Raw genomic sequence first — 16972 nt, 5'->3', positions numbered from 1 at the left:
AATGGGTCGATGTTATCCTGCAACTTTCAGGATGTGGAAACGATAACATCATGGTATTTACTGATGGTGGAAAATCAAAGACTCGTAGGAAGCAATCGGTGAGACCAAATGAGAGATATTTACACGTGTTGATAAAGCCGGCGATACAATGACCGGCGAAATCAATATGGGCGGAAATAGTATTGTTAATTTGAAGGAACCAGAATCGGATGATGACGCAGCAACCATGAAATATGTTGACAACAACGACATCGCGATAAGGACGTTGTTTACAACAATCAGCGATAGAATGCCCACATTCAGATCTGAATATAATAATCCTACAGCCGCGTTCATGAGCCATCTCAGAAACATACTAAGAGTCATTGGTGATGTTTGGGAGTTCCAAATGTCGTCGATATTAAGCTCGCTGAAATTCACAAACGAATCGATAACTGCGCATAAACAATCAGAAAATATTACTGATGGTGTAGTGTATAAGACTCCTTTTATCTCAGAAGCGTCTTGATCAGTAACATGGTCACAATTAAACAACTTCCTCGAACATACCGCTTATGTCAACGGAGTGTACAGGCTGTACGTGTTCAGCACTGCGAAATGTATGGTATGTACGAGGTATCCATGGCGTCATTCCACCGATAGAGTTTCTTGAACCGTGTCAGTCGTGTTAAATCAAAATATCGAGGAAACATTTATATTGGATGTAGAAGACAAAATCGTAATCCCAGCGATATATTGGTGGTGTCTGGAGTTCGTCGCGAAAACACCGCAATTGATTACTTAGCATAGCACAATGAATCCCACATTTACATTCCGGTATAATTAAGCATGTACGTGAAAGGCATCGCTAAAGAAATTATCGACGAGTAAATGACAAAACCGAAAAAATACCGCAGACGTATCATCGTCATCAACAATGTTGTATATGCGGTCTACTCGCTGGTCGGTAAAACAATGACATTAATCATTATCAGCGACGTATGTGAAAACGCCATTAGTAGGAATCGATGTCGCTGTTGTTGTCGGTGTTGCTGATATCCTTACTATTATCGCGAAAACTATATACGTGTGCCAGTAAAAAATACATGAGCACACATAAAGGACGTACGTGGCAGCGCATGCGTGCATAAATATATTATCGATATTGACTGGGGTTAAACCACGAAGCAATATCAATGAATTTATTGCAATTATAGATATTCATTAAAGGTGTCACAAGAACGCAACCACACCCACGTCAAAACGTCATCGTTTCCAGCGCCACATTTAGAATCCGTCGTATAGACAATAATGACCGAATAAATAACCACATAGCTAAAAAAAACACCGCTGACGACCACGATGCTATCAGCGACGTCAACGCGGCAGGAATTTCATATCAGTTTTCCAACTCCGATAAAATCCACCAATGGACGGTGACTTGAAATCGCACTGGCACAATTATGACTTTATTATTAATCAGAGAAAAATCATTTCGTGAATTATCCACCAACAATTCCCTGGTATTCTCACAAAAAAATTCAAGTCTGATGAATGTTCCCCACCCCCCGCCCGAGGATGGAAAATCGTCATCGTACTAACAGGATCATATCAAATCGAAGAATTGAATGATGAACTTCAGCGTAGAATCAGATCAATAATGGGAAAAGAAACAAAGATCACTATCAGAGTACACGAGCCATTGAAATAGCATCGTCTGCAAAAGCCGCTGACAAATACAAGTCATTGATCAGAACCGTGTTGGGATGACCGGAAGTGCCAGCTTATGTTGGACCACGACAGCCACAGCTACATAATTATTCACCGTTTTAAGCAGTTTTTATGAACACCCCAGAGTAACGGAGCCTCTTCATAGGAGTGTCAGATCGGGAGAGTAGCATACCAATTCCTCAAATAGGAGAAATCGTCAGTGCGATTGAGCAGGAATATGAAAATACACAAACCAATCTTCGAGCAGTATTTGATTGAATATCCAAAAGATGATTATTAGGAAATATATTAATACAATAAAACATCTGAACCATGTAATCATTCATTTCAATTAAAGTTGTTCACAAAATAACCAGAAATGATCCAAATTATAAAAAAGTTACTTTTTGATTATTTTAAGATAAACAAAGACGAACCACCTCCGTCCATTGTACTACCCCCGTTGAATTACGATAAAATGGTTAAGGTTTGCGATGATATGATTCGAGAATATTTTCCGAAACTCAGTGTCGTTATTTCTTTTCTCGATAATTTGTATTATACTGGCGACTTTGCTATTCCATGGATTCAGGAATCCTAGAGGATTCAAGCACATTTGTCTTAGCTGCCTCGTATGAGCACTTACAGCCGCTCGAGTTTCATAGTATCTAGACGGCTCTGATAGCATTTCCTCAATGGCGCTTGCCAGTGAAACAAATTTAGCAATCTCATGTTGTTCATGTAAATCCGGCAATGACAATTATATTTCTCGTTGGAGTAATTTGATACACTTATATTCTACCACTAGCGCTTATCTGGCCTCCTCACTTCGCTGCTGGTATCATCTCAAAACAGTCGTTGATTTGTGTCAACATCGAGTTGAATTACTAGACTATCTTGCTGTAATTGTTTAATCTCAGAGACAATCTCGTTAATAGTTCCGCGGTTCATTATACAGTGAGTGTATTTCTTTGATACAAGCTTTTATCAAGACTAGTTTGATTTCGTGTTGCTGGATCATGTAAACTTAGTGTAATAAATCCATGCGGGGTTTCTGAGAATGTGCAAAGAAGTTTCTAAACTTGTTTCTATCCACGTCATATGGACACCAAGTCTAATGAATATTTCTCAGCGTATGTGTCAACACCGTTAACAATAACAAAACAACGTACAGTTATATCTGATCACCTTGGGGATATGATGGTATCTCCGCGTAACGTAAATACCATATGCCTGCCTCGTGAAAATATTCTGGCCGGATTTGTTTGTTTGTCAAGCTTCACATCATCGTAAACAACTAGATCGGTCAAGATCCTCTACGGAGTGCGTATCATCGACATCAGTGATAAATTCAACACTAGTATCTCTCTCAGCGTCTTTGAATTCCTTAAGACCATCATATGATCGTTATTCATCTACGGATGGTGCCACTAAATAAAGTTTTCCCCAATTGAGTCACCTCATCATCAGGTTGGGCAACAACCAAACCCAGGCGAATTTCCTGTAAATACGATTGATGAAGAGACTGATACAAAAATAAAAACATTCAAGAATCAGTCGCCAAATGGTTGACAAGATCAGCGATGTGTGGTAAACTAGCAGTGGGAGAAGACAGTTCATTGTTCGATTATAACGTTATGTATCGATTTATAATAGTCCAAGAAGATATTGAAGATGTACAGTAGCGATTAGCAAACCCGCCTATACACCAAGTTTCATGCGTGCTGCAGTGGCAGATTGGTTGTCACGACAGGCAATATGGTAAATTTAACTACCACGTACCAAAACGATCCAGGATGGACGGTTTGATGTCAGCATGCCCTACGAAGTTGATCAGGCAGATATGCTGTTTTTACTACATTACTCATTCGCACATCATGCAAACTGCGCGCACAGAAATACGAGTTGACTGTTGTCGAAGTTGCAAACAGATACAAAGACGCAGAACCACTATCGACAAAAAAAGAAGTAATAGCCGCGCTCACCCGTGAATCGACAGCGATCTCCACAGTTGCTGTAAGTTGACCCTGGCAAAGAAGTTATCGGTGCAGTATCAATGCGATTGCTGCAAATTATATTTAATATCAAGCGTGAACACACCGCGTTACATTGTGATTAGGCGCTCGTTGATCGATTTAATCGGACATTTAATGTGCGATTGTTTCGATATCAGTAAGCGCAGAGATTACTGAAACCACTATAACCATTAAGATAGACCGTGCTATGTCTCGTGATTGGATCATTTACTGACCGAAACGATGATGGTTCTGACAATTTATCATTTCGGTAATACACCGCAGGAAGTTTAACATCGTCCGATTCAGAATAATTACATATTTTTTCACGATTTATTCTCTAACAACCATAATTTTGATCACCACTGCCGTCGATAAATAGGTTCACAAGATCCGTTTTCGATCGACTTACATAAAATGAATCCGAAGCAAATATAACAGCATTTACTGGAAACCGGTTAATCATCGATAATAGGTTTATTGACGAATACGCGAGCACTGAAGATCTCAAATAAGCGAACTGCGGAGAATCGCCATCGTAATAGCTAACGACTGTGCCAGTCTTTGTACCGTCGATTAGACACACGCGCTTCCGCGACAATAATACCCTTCGCGACCCCGTATCTGCAATCACAAAATCAAGCTATACTGGGTCCTTGACTAATCTTGTACAGCGGCGTTTATTATCGGATGATGCACAGAATGTTAATTAACCGATACTTTTTCTGTACATATCTTCATCATCGTGCGGTAACCAAACTATCTTCGCCGGCTTGTAAGATATCGCACAAGTTACAGTCAATCAATGTAAGGAAATGGTGTCAAGCATATATCGTAGTAGCATTAATGAAGCCCGGCCACGACGGTCTTTTTGCACAAAAATCGTTGGGATTTAAATTCGGATTTGGGGCATTAAAATCACAAGCAAACCAAGCAGGTACATCCGGGAGAATATTCGCTGAGAACTCGAATGATTCAATCTCGGCAAATCCAGTCAGATCGTAATCGATAGGTAATGGGCATTTTGTCGATATTCTGGTCATTTCGTGTGTAGGATGGCCGAATCATTCAAAATACGGTTGAAATTAGCCATATCCAAGACTACTAGCCGGGTAAAATGCCACATTGTCAACTGAGATTAAATCGGTGCAATCATATTTTGTGTTCTAGAGACCACCATATCCAAACTCGACACAAGATTGTGATATATCGTCCATAAATTCTTTTGGAGTTAAAATATTGTCTGTGCTTTATGTGCCACAACAGACGACGTAGTAAAACAGTTATTGAGTAATTCATCACTGTCGCCGTCATACTGTACCGCAATGTGTTCCATGGCACGTTGGAGAGATTTCTTCTGATAAAGTATCCCAGACGACAGCACAAATTGATCCAATGTTGATTTATATGTGACACATAAATCTGCTGCAGATAAATCTGTGTCGTCACCGTGAAATAGCCAGACAGATACAGTGTCACGCGCACTGTTTTTATAAATCTGCCCCAAAACATCACCGTCATACAATCTGGTTCCCTTGCGTGGAAAGTTTGTTACAGCTTCAGTCCAGGCGTGTTAATTATGGTATATAATCGATATTGGGGCTCCTTTACTGTGATAGCTGTCCAAAATCTCGTTTCGCCAGTTGGTGTATTCACGAAATAATACAACAACAAAAAAGCTATAACAGCTACCCAAGAAAGTTATTGAATATATATTCAACATGAATCAACTGTTCGCATTCATTCCATTTAGCTATTTCATGCAAGTCTCGGATTGTCCTTTGGTAACTAATAAATCAGTATTTCCAAAGTAGAAATAGCATTTTTACAAGGCCCGAATTCTAAAATGGGGCATGGATGGGGTGGGGGGAAGGGCTCAAGGTTGGAGTCGCGTTTTGAGGGGGTCTGTCGCCCCATTCATTGAGGTCAGCATGAATAGTAATTTTCCACTGAGGTCAGCATGGAAAGTAACCAGTGATCCAAGTTTACATACAAGGCTCGGATTAGCTTTCGGTAATTAATAAAGCATTTTTACAGACAAAAATGACACTTATTTTAGCGAGCTTTTTGCAAATTGAGGTATCGATGGGGGTTCCCCGCAAGTCGATCGCCCCTTTTTTTGTCAGTCCCCGCCCCTGCAGCTATTTCAATTTGTCACGTGACTCAAGATCTATTTTTAGATGAGGACAATCCTACATATTTCAAAGTTTGGCCATCTTTAAGTGCAATTTCGACCTTATTGGATTGAACATACGCTTATTTTTTTAAAATTTTGGCACTTCCAATGACAAAAGAAAAAAGGAAAAGTTTGGAAAATGTATGCAGTAGTGCCTTTTTAAGAATTGTGCCAAGGAACCCATTTAAATTAGTCTTATTTGACAGCAGCTGACGATAAACGACTTAAATCGAAAGAAAGAAAGAAAGAAAGAAAGAAATATCGTATCCAATATATTGCAGATTCTAAGCATGGAAAACAAGGCCACGAATCCCCTATTTCATCCATTTACCTTGATTAACGTGCCATATTTCGCACAATTAGAAAGTAAGAAATAGGAAAGAAGAAAGAAAAAACTCGAATATATTGCCCTATATAGACTCATGTAATTATAAATGCATAGCATGAACTAGAATACATTTCAGTGTAAGGAGATGTAATGATTCCTACAGTCTTTTTGTCAGGTCTGTTAATACTGCTCGTTCTAATTACTAGCAGGACATTTACAAAACTTAGTGTATTAGTTGTTGATCCTGGAAATGTGTGTAAGAGGATCATTGGATTTCAGTTGAAAGTCCATGGAATACGGGAGGAATTTGAATATCACTTTTTAGTCAAGGTGTACACACCACTTAAAATCATACCCCTCGAAGTAAACTAAATAATTTAGTTCATTTAAATTTATTTTATTTTGTTTTGACTAATCAAGACATTTCGTATAAACTGCAATGATAGCACAGGCAATGGTCTTCTAGTTCTCTCCTTGACAAGTCTTTATACCTATCTGCAATATCACAACCGCCTCCCCCCACCCCCATTTCAAGCACTTGGCTAAAAATATTTCCTTTCTTTATCTTTTTTGAGGGAATTAGGGCTTAAACATTCCTCGATGAAGCTCATCTGCTTGTGTAGATGATTTTGTGATGTGCTGACTTTGCAATATGAAACTTTAATAGAAAACATTACTGATTTGTATGGGGTCCTTTTTGTTGTTTTGTTATATTTTCTGCTTTTATTTTCTTTTCTTTTCTTGGCTTTTTTTATTTTGTCTGTATCTTTTACGTGAACGTCTTGCTAAACATGAAATGTTGACTCATTCCGTGTGATTATCGCATTGCTAAAAAAAAGTTTCGTTTTTTTTTTTATTTTTACAGCTGTCCAAAAAAAATGTACGAATAACGATACATGTACTGTTGATCTTATAACCCGATTCCAGATCCCTGTGCCACATATATCATTCAAATGCTATTATTAATTGGACAAAATTTATCACATTACGATCTCTTGTGGAATTCTCCACGTAAACGACGACTTTGGGTTGAAACCATGATGTTAAATGACTCTATGAGTACGTGAAGTTAAATGTCTGCTTGAGTACATCAAGTTACACGGCTGTATGAGTGCATAAAGTTAAAAGGCTCAGAGAGTGCATGAAGATTAGTGGCCACATGGGTACGAGAACAGGAAGTTAAAAGGATGTAAGATTACATTAAGTTTAATGGCCACACATGTACGAGGACATGCGGTTCAAAGGTTGTACGAGTATATGACGCCGAATATCTATTTGAGTACAGGAAGTAGTTGCAAAGCTTTGCGATGTGCTGACTTTGTAATATGAAACTTCCATAGAAAACATTACTGATTTTTATGTTGTTTTTCCTTTCTTTCTTTCTGTTTTTATGTTCTTTTGTTTTCTTATGGTTTTTTATTTTGTCTGTATCTTTTAAGTAAACGTCTTGCTAAAGATTAGTCCGAGTTTCATCCGACCCTTGCCACCCCATATTTTGATATTTCGACATTTATGTTGGGGTGTAAGGTCAGAGCGCATTCCCTATCGAAAAGTTGGAATTCGCCGACACCATTTGGTGTCGGCATGGGGTAGCCGCGTTCTAGCACACCCAGCACACTTGAACGACCTTTCATCGATATATACCTGCATGAAATCGATAGGAATATGATTTATTTTCTCAAAAATCGTGAGCACAGCATTCGTCATGTCTTTAATCCGCTGACAGACTAGACGAAAGTACGTCGTTGCTGAAATTTGACCTGGATCTGGCCATTTGCATTCCGAGTCACATAACTATACAACTATCGGAACCTACATGTCAATGACATCAGCGGTCATATAGTCACGTAATATCGAAATAAACAAATTTCCCAAGTTGTTGTACATAGAATATGGACTTATAATATAGAAGTTACTTAATGTTTGTAAATAAATGCAATGCACACTTAATTCGCAACATATTTATTCTGAGAGCAACGAAAAGAAACCTGTCGGTATCGCAGCAGGGTGGAGAAAACCATTTTCAGGAAGTATCCAGCACGTGTCAGCGATGTTGTTTTTTTGTTTGTTTTGTTTTTGTGTTGTTTCTTTTTTGTTTGTTTTTTTTTTTGGTGTCACGTGACTATCATATTGACACGTGCTGTTCGTAGTGAATCTGGTTTTCTTCAAATTTCTGCAACATTTACAGATATTCGTCGTTGTTTTCACAATAAATATTTTGAGAAGTTTATGTTTTTTAATTTTTCTACAAAAATTTCATTACCTTTATTTATATTTTCGATTTGTTTTCCTACAGCAACACTAGAAATGGTATGTTGTTGATATCATGTGACCGTATGACCTCTGATGTCATTCAGATGTCGGTTGCGTGAGTTCTGTAGTCACGTGATTAGAAATACAAAATGGCCAGATCCAGGTCAAATTTTAGCAACGACGTGCTTTCGTCTCGTGTATCAGCGGATTAAAGACATAACGAATGGTTTGATGGCAATTTCTGAGAAAATAAATCATATTCCCCTATGGATTTCACGTAGGTATATCTCGATGAAAGGTCGTTCAAGTTTGCTGGGGCGGCTAGAAAGCGGCTACCCCATGCCGACACCAAATGGTGTCGGCGAATTCTAACTTTTCGATAGGGAATGCGCTCTGACCCTACACCCCAGCATAAATGTCCAAATATCAAAAAAATGGGGTGGCAAAGGTCAGAGGAAACTCGGACTAGCTAAACATGAAACGTTGATTCATTCCATATGATTATCGCATTGTTCAAAACAAAAAGTTTCGTTTTACTTTATTTTTACAGTGTCAAAAAAATGAACGAACAACGAACGATACGTGTTTTTTTAATCTTATAACCCAATTCCACATCTCTGTGTCACAAATATCTTTCAAATGCTATTATTAATTGGACAACATTTATCACATGACGATCTCTTGTGGAATTCTCCACGTAAACGACGAGTTTGGGTTGAAACCAATGCTAAAGTATGGACGAGTACATTACGTTAAATGACTGTTTGAGTACGTGAAGTTAAATGTTTGCTTGAGTACATGAAGTTACACGGCTGTATGAGAGGATAAAGTTACAATGCTCAAAGAGTGCATGAAGTATAATGGCCGCATGGGTACAAGTACAGGAAGTTAAAAGGCTGTAAGATTACATGAAGTTAAATGGTCACACGGGTATGAGGACATTCGGTTCAAAGTCTGTACGAGTATATGACGCTGAATATCTATTTGAATAAAGGAAGTAGTTGCAAAGCTGTGCGAGTGCATGAAGTTAAAAGGCTCTAAGAGTATATAAAGTTAAATGGTCATATGGGTACGAGTACATGAATTTAAAAGGTTGTAAAGGTACATGAAATTATATGGTCGCATGAGTAACGAGTACATGACTTTAAAAGGTTGTAAGGGTACATGAAGTTAAATGGTCACATGAGTACGAATACATAAAGTTAAAGGAATGTGTGAAATACATGAATTTAAATGACTATGAGTACATGAAGTTAAATGGCTGTACGAGTACATGCATTTAAATGGCTTAATTGGTACATTAAATTACAGTCCAACCTCTCAAAACATGCCGGCTAACCTATGACAATGACTTAACCGTGAGTACATCTTTCTAGTAATTTTAGATTCAAGTGCGATTTAATAGGATTTGGACGCAGTGGAGAGTGCAGTACTAAGAAACAAACGTAGAGACCACGTAAGAAAAATAATTGGATCTGAGTCCACGTGTGGTGCATTCCTCAAGTGTCGAACCACCAAATAACGTGTAGTCCTACTACTGCTTCCGATGTTATTTCACGACCTGATGTGTATGACCGAGAAATGATCCGACCGGGTTCATTCAAATATCACGGCGCTCGCTGTTATCATAATGGGACATTGATATATAGCATCTTGCGCTACATTTTAACTTTCAGTTAAATTCTATTCCATTATATGGACTGTACACGATAAGGCACGCGAGTTTTTTTTCTCCGATATTTATTTCTAGTTTTATTCAGGTGACATTGTAGGTTAAATTTTAGAAATGTGCGAGAATCACATATGAGTAAGGTTAAAATGCAACCCAAGGCGGTGGAGTAAAGTCGAGGCCTCAACATGATTATTTAATTCATCTAATTATTCTGTTCTTTGTAATTCCAGTGAACGAGGGAATGTCATAAAATGTAAAAATCACAGAATATACAAATACAAAGTACGTTAAACGTATATGGGAATGTTAATGGAAAAATATACACATATGTGGATGCCTTTTATATTATGTCATAAAATGTGAAACTCACAAAATATGCAACTATAGCTTCTTTACATTAACATCTCGAACCCCAAAAAAAATATAATTCAATGGCACATCAAATTTCAGAGTTTATCAGCGAATTCCAATTTCATGCAGGACATTAACTCAATATATGAAAATAGGTCTGTTTGTATTTGCGTTGGAACTACAAACATTGCTTATTTAGTAAAAGATAAGAAAAAAGACTTAAATTTCTTTAGCACATTGTGGATGACATTTATGAGTACTGATACTTACGGCGTCAGTAGAATCTTGCAAGATGCCAATTAAAGGAATCAGTTTACTTGCGACGATTTTGGCTGGAGAAAACAGTTTGTTATCCAGACGTATGTTGGGTGTAGAGTCTGTCTTTAATATTGCCGCTGAAATTAATTGTTCAAGGTCAGGACCTTTCTTTACTATATCAATGTCTGTCCCCTGATCTCTTAGTTTTTGTACACAGTCCTTGGTGTTAGAACACGAGCTGAATTCATCATGCATATATGTCTTGAAAACTGTGTTTTGTTGTCTAAGGAGGTGGTAAACATGTTTTATTTTGTCTTTAAATTTTGCCGCTTCTTGGTCAATAGCTTTGTGTAATTGTGAACACTGGTCGTCAACTGCTTTTAATTCCTCCTGCTCAGCATCATTAATGCTCCTATCAAGCTCCTCTCCCTTTGCTGTGGAAGCCTTGATACGTCTCAGCTTGTCTGAGCATTGATTCAATTTCGTATCTAGGGTCTTTTTCACTTCGGCTGCAACATCAGCTACAGATTTTGTAGAATGCGTGTCGTGTTTAATCACTTTGCACATGATACAAACAGGCACTTTACAGTCTTGGCAAACAAGCTTAATTTCCTCTTCTGGATGTTGATCACAGAAGACACGTTGTCGGATTTTGCCTTTCGTTTCAGAATCTAGAGTTCCCAAATCACATATTTTGTGATGCCTAGTCGCTTTCGATTTTTCGTGGACATAACAGCATGACTGGCACAAATTCTCCTCACAATCCAAACATCTACTGCTTGCCAAGTTTTTCGGACCACAAATCTCACAAGGATATTTCTCACTCGAGTCCGTATCGATGTAGAAGTTACTTTGAAATCCCGAAACCCCACTTTTCGGTAAATTTACACTTGCCCTGCATATGGGGCAATTAAACTGACCATTGTGAAGGTTAACCCGTACATAATCCTCCAGACATTTGTAACAAAAACTGTGGTGACAGGATATTAGCTTCGGATTCTTAAAACTATCCATGCAAATACTGCATTCCTGTCGACTTGCTGCCATTTTCGAGGGCACTTTCGTTTTGTTCCACCAAAATGGAGATACAGGTATAGCAAGCAGACGTGTTAGCGCCACCTGTTGGATGAAAGCGCTATATATTTCAGTGATTGTCACAAGTTCAATGATTACTCCCTAGCTCGGGCCATTTCCGTCAGGTTTTAAAATAACTATCTGACGGATATGATCGAGCGTTGATCCGATCGTGATGAGAGTTTTTAGAGGCAACAGTACTTAGGGTGAAAAGTTACCAAGTCAAAACGCACTCAACGTGAAACGCATTAGCGTAAATACATACCAAATTGAAAATGTGCTCAAATTAAATCAAGTCCAAGCAAGCGGAGACATTTAGTGATGTTGTGTAGTAAATTGCATGTTCTGTGTATCATACTATACTACTTCTCCATAAGTCGTACATAGGCCAGATTGGTTCTAGGTTGATTTCACTGATCACCATTATACATTTATTTCAGAGTATATGTTGTTCAGTGACATAGGACACAAATTCCGTGATATGATGTGACCTTTCAGTAAGTGAAGATCTAATCGATTTTTGATACAGTTCATCGATCTGAGTACCAAACGAAAGTAGTTATTTTTTATACTTTATTTTTGTGTTGTTTTTTGTTTTATTTTGTTTTCTTTGTTTGTTTGTGGGGGTTTTCGGGGAGTGTTGTTCTTGTTGATTTGGGGATTTTTTTTGGGGGGGGGGGCTGGTGGTGGTTGTTTTTTGTTGGGGGGTGGGTTGGGGGGAGTCATTTTAAGTTATGTTCCACAACCTTTGCCAGTTATACTGATTGCAAACTTACATTTGTCTCGGCAAGGCCAGTTAAGTTTTTATCTCTCTTGAATACATTTTGGTTTAGGTACATGTACACAGTGACATGCACAGTTTGACTTATGTGCCTTTGGCTTAGGTGCGTATTGGCTCAATATGTTTTGGTCAAGGTACGTTTTGACCTGGATGCGTTTACATTGTAAATCTTGAAGAAAAATATAACGCAAATGTACGGCTCAAGTAAAATTAGGGTAAATTAATCAAGGTAAATTAAGGTCAATTAGTCAAGTCAAATTAGGGAAGTTTTCACAACAATACGATTATAGTATATAGTCATTATAGTCTATCTATGACGTTCGGTGTAAATGAAACAGGGGAGCGTGTACAGCGGATATTAAGTCCTGTTCAAATCAACTACCCGCCCCGAGTGGTCTAAGCTGCTAGTCTTTACGGATCACTTTTATTTCAGTGTAGGGCAGTAAATCAGCCCCTCACCCGAGACGATATTTATTTTCGGTTTATATCACATATTGTCTATTAGTATCAACACATATTTGGGGGATGCACGGACAGCAACGTGCGTACAAGGGCCTCGGACAGGATTTTTGAGCCGTAGGAAAAATTATCCAGTAGGCCCCTATGAATAAATAGAAAAATCTCCTCTTTGGCGTTGGGTTCCGGGACCGTTGTGCGCTCCGGAATTTAGTAATAGTTATTCTACCCTGTTCTCGGTCTTGTGTGGGTATGCGAGAAAGCTTGTCAGTAGCTTCCTGTGGGCCGGTTGTACTTTCCGAGGTTTGCCAGGGTTCTTCTATCAACATATATCGTAGCCGCCATGAATAGCCTATCATGTGCTACATAACGGTGTTAAACCCACAAGCACCCCCACTCCCACTCATATATATATATATATATATATATATATATATATATATATATATATATATATATATATATATATGTGTGTGTGTGTGTGTGTGTGTGTGTGTGTGGATGGACCAGCCAGGTCTCTCATCTCCCGGGTTTGCTCTGCTCAGAAATAACCAGCCGTGATTTTTTAAAAATAAAAAGCATAATCTTTCGAGGTCTCTCCCCCACCCACCCCCCAGTAATAAATCCGCCCGCCGAAGAAGAGGAAAAAAAAAAAAAAAATTAAACAGTAACGTTTATGGTTGACGAAAGTGGGAGCTAAAGAGAAGGGGTGAGGAAAGAAGACAAATTGGGATTGGAGAAACCCGCCCTGCAGTGCTTTATTATATGTTGTGCATTTCTAATTATACACTGTGTATTTATGCTGTGCATATATTCATATATAATGTTAATTTGTTCATTATGTTATGTGGATGTTTTACTACATGCTTTCCTAGCTTAATTATATGATGTGTTTTTGCATGTTATGCTGACTTTATTATTGTGTTCATGTTTTATTGAATGCTTTGCAAACTCCTTTGTGTGATATGGATGGTTTATTACATGATATACAAGCTTTATCATGTGATGTTGATGTTTTATTACATGTTGTGCAAACATCAGGTGATGTGGACATTTTATAACATGTTCAGACATCAGTTTCGGTGGATGTTTTATTACATGTTGTACAAACATCATGTTATGTGGACGTTTTATTACATGTTGTACAAACATCAGGTTATGTGGATGTTTTATTACATGTTGTACAAACATCAGGTTATGTATATGTTTTATTACATGTACAAACATCAGGTTATGTGGATGTTTTATTACATGTTGTACAAACATCAGGTTAAGTGGATGTTTTATTACATGTTGTACACACATCAGGTTATGTATATGTTTTATTACATGTTGTACAAACATCAGGTTATGTGGATGTTTTATTTCATGTTGTACAAACATCAGGTTATGTGTTTGTTTTATTACATGTTGTACAAACATCAGGTTATGTGGATGTTTTATTACATGTTGTACAAACATCAGGTTATGTGGATGTTTCATTACATGTTGTACAAACATCAGGTTATGTGGATGTTTTATCACATATTGTACAAACATCAGGTGATGTGGATGTTTTATTTCATGTTGGGCAAACATATTGTGATGCAGACATTTTATTACATACTTGAAAACATTACATGTGGACATTTTATTACATGCCTTGCTAACATCTTTTTTGTTGTGGATGTTTTACAACATGCTATGCAATACCATCATGTGATGTGGATCTTTATGTTCCAATCAATAATAAAGTTCTGCATGTCCTTATTTTACTTGTAAATCCTTTTAGATAATATTGACTGTCATAATGAAAAACTACAGACATATTTTACTGAGTATTATATAGAAAGCATGACATTTCTCTTGCAGTGGTAAAAACATGATAGCCCGACACCCAACTGATTTCAGAACTGGCTCCACCTGCATGTGTGTTCTAAATGGTGTCCATTGGCCTGCTGAAAAAATCTAATTTGCCTGAGAAAACTTCAGTTACGTGAACGAAGTGCAGATATTAGCAAATAGCTAATCTGTATCCCCTGCCGTTATGAAGATTATTGCCTTATCATCTTTCAAAAGCTGACAACTTTGTGTACAAAAAGTGAAGCATCTGACCTTGTAATGGAGAACATATGATCCAAGTTACCTATAATTAGTGTTCACTTGGCTTTAACATTTTTTTGTGATTCTATGGGCAGTAGGACAAATATACCAGATTTAAGGCCGACTAAAGCACATACTATTTTATAGTTAAAACCTATCACTTTTGAAACTTTATTTGTGAAAAACTGAAGCCAAAGAAAAAATACTGTAGTGTTATGCTTTCTTTCCATGCAATACAGATATCAGCCAGAACCAGTCAACGGGGGACCAGACCTTCTCCAGTAGTTGCTGCAGTCAGTGCAGCTATGCATGGCTGAGTAATTGTGTTAAGGCTAACATGTGTACACAACAAGCTGTTGATTACTCTAATGTTGTAATCTAGATAGTTTATGCCACATGCAGGATGATTTTTGTAGGTCTTATAAATAATAAAGAGATCCAAAGTGGTACATGATCATATTATGGCTTTTGAGACTTTGACTACAAATAACCCGTCTTTTTGGAAGAAGTATAATAAAAGGGAAAGACCAACACAATAATTATTTTAGGATAAACACCATTGTAGTTATTTTTCCTGAATTGTTTGGTTGATGTTCAAGCTGTTTTATGTTAAGTTTAATGAAGTATAATTGAGCTGTCCTTAGTATAATGTAAAGCTGACTAAATGTGTCAAGTTATGAAGAACATCAAAGTGTAAATGGAAACTATAAAGTAAGACACGATGCAGATGCTACCTAACATCAAAGTGTAAATGGAAACTATAAAGTCAGACACGATGCAGATGCTACCTAACATCAGTATTACTGATCCAAGGAGTAAGGAGAAGATTATTATAGAAACTGAGCTATGGCTGACATCAGGACCTGCTGGAAAACATTGCTTTACATGAAATAATTTGAGATCTGAATAAACAAACAAGTCAATTTAATATGATTTTGCTTATTGCTTTTCATATTCAAAGTACAACATTTTGCAGCATTTTGTAACAAATGACAATAGAAAAGGCTTACAACTGTGTTCTTCTGACTTTACTGAAAATGTCTTATTGTGGGGACTTTGATACAGACTTGACTGAAAATGTCTTATAATGGGGACTTTGACTGATACAGACTTGACTGAAAATGTCTTATAGTGTGGACTTTTTGTGTCTTATGGTGGGAATTTTGCTATTGACTTTACAGAAAATGTCTTATAGTGGGGACTTTGCTTCTGATTTGACTGAAAATGTCTAATAGTGGGTACTTTTTGTGTCTTATAGTGGGGACTTTGCTACTGACTTAACAGAAAATGTGTTATAGTGGGGACTTTGCAACTGACTTGACTGAAAATGTGTTATAGTGGGGACTTTGCTACCGACTTGACTGAAAATGTCTTATAGTGGGGACTTTGCTACTGACTTGACTGAAAATGTCTTATAGTGGGGACTTTGCTACTGACTTGACTGAAAATGTCTTATAGTGGGGACTTTGCTACTGACTTGACTGAAAATTTCTTATAGTGGGGAATGAGCTAAAGTCAGCTGAATTAACAGTTTAAGCAAATTCGCCAGATCCTGAAAGTCTGGTTATTGAGGCAACCTCACAGTAGTTCTGTATGAATTTTACCAAGAAAAAGCCATTGCTTATGTATTGCTTTATTATGAAAGACTATTTAAGCCATTGGAAAATTCCATACTGGAAACAACAGGTCTGTAGCTAATTTGTATAGTAATTCACGTAAACATGGTTCAAAAAATAGGTTTTCTAATACCATAACAATTTTCTTTTCCTAACATCAATGCAAAAATAATTTACAACCAAAGTCAATTGCCATACCCCGACTTTAATTCTAAATTCTC

The 16972-nt window shown here is 37.5% G+C and overlaps 1 protein-coding gene across 2 annotated transcripts in view; it reads right to left on the bottom strand.

Moving 5' to 3' along the window:
- The window catches only part of LOC149774023 (E3 ubiquitin-protein ligase TRIM45-like), a 67078-nt gene extending 54714 nt beyond the window's left edge, over window positions 1-12364 (bottom strand). For both annotated transcript variants that reach the window (XM_089945915.1, XM_089945916.1), the window contains exon 1: window positions 10755-12364. In XM_089945915.1, coding sequence (XP_089802041.1) covers window positions 10755-11789 — 1035 coding nt within the window. In that variant the 5' untranslated portion in view covers window positions 11790-12364. The remainder of the gene's footprint in view (window positions 1-10754) is intronic.
- Between the last annotated feature and the right edge of the window lie 4608 nt (window positions 12365-16972).

Source organism: Sinohyriopsis cumingii, unplaced genomic scaffold (genome assembly GCF_028554795.1).
Source record: "Sinohyriopsis cumingii isolate HCF-2022 unplaced genomic scaffold, ASM2855479v2 utg000452l, whole genome shotgun sequence".
Classification (NCBI taxonomy): domain Eukaryota; kingdom Metazoa; phylum Mollusca; class Bivalvia; order Unionida; family Unionidae; genus Sinohyriopsis; species Sinohyriopsis cumingii.
Note: the sequence above shows the minus strand (reverse complement) of the source record. Positions and strands in the feature narration are given on the sequence as shown.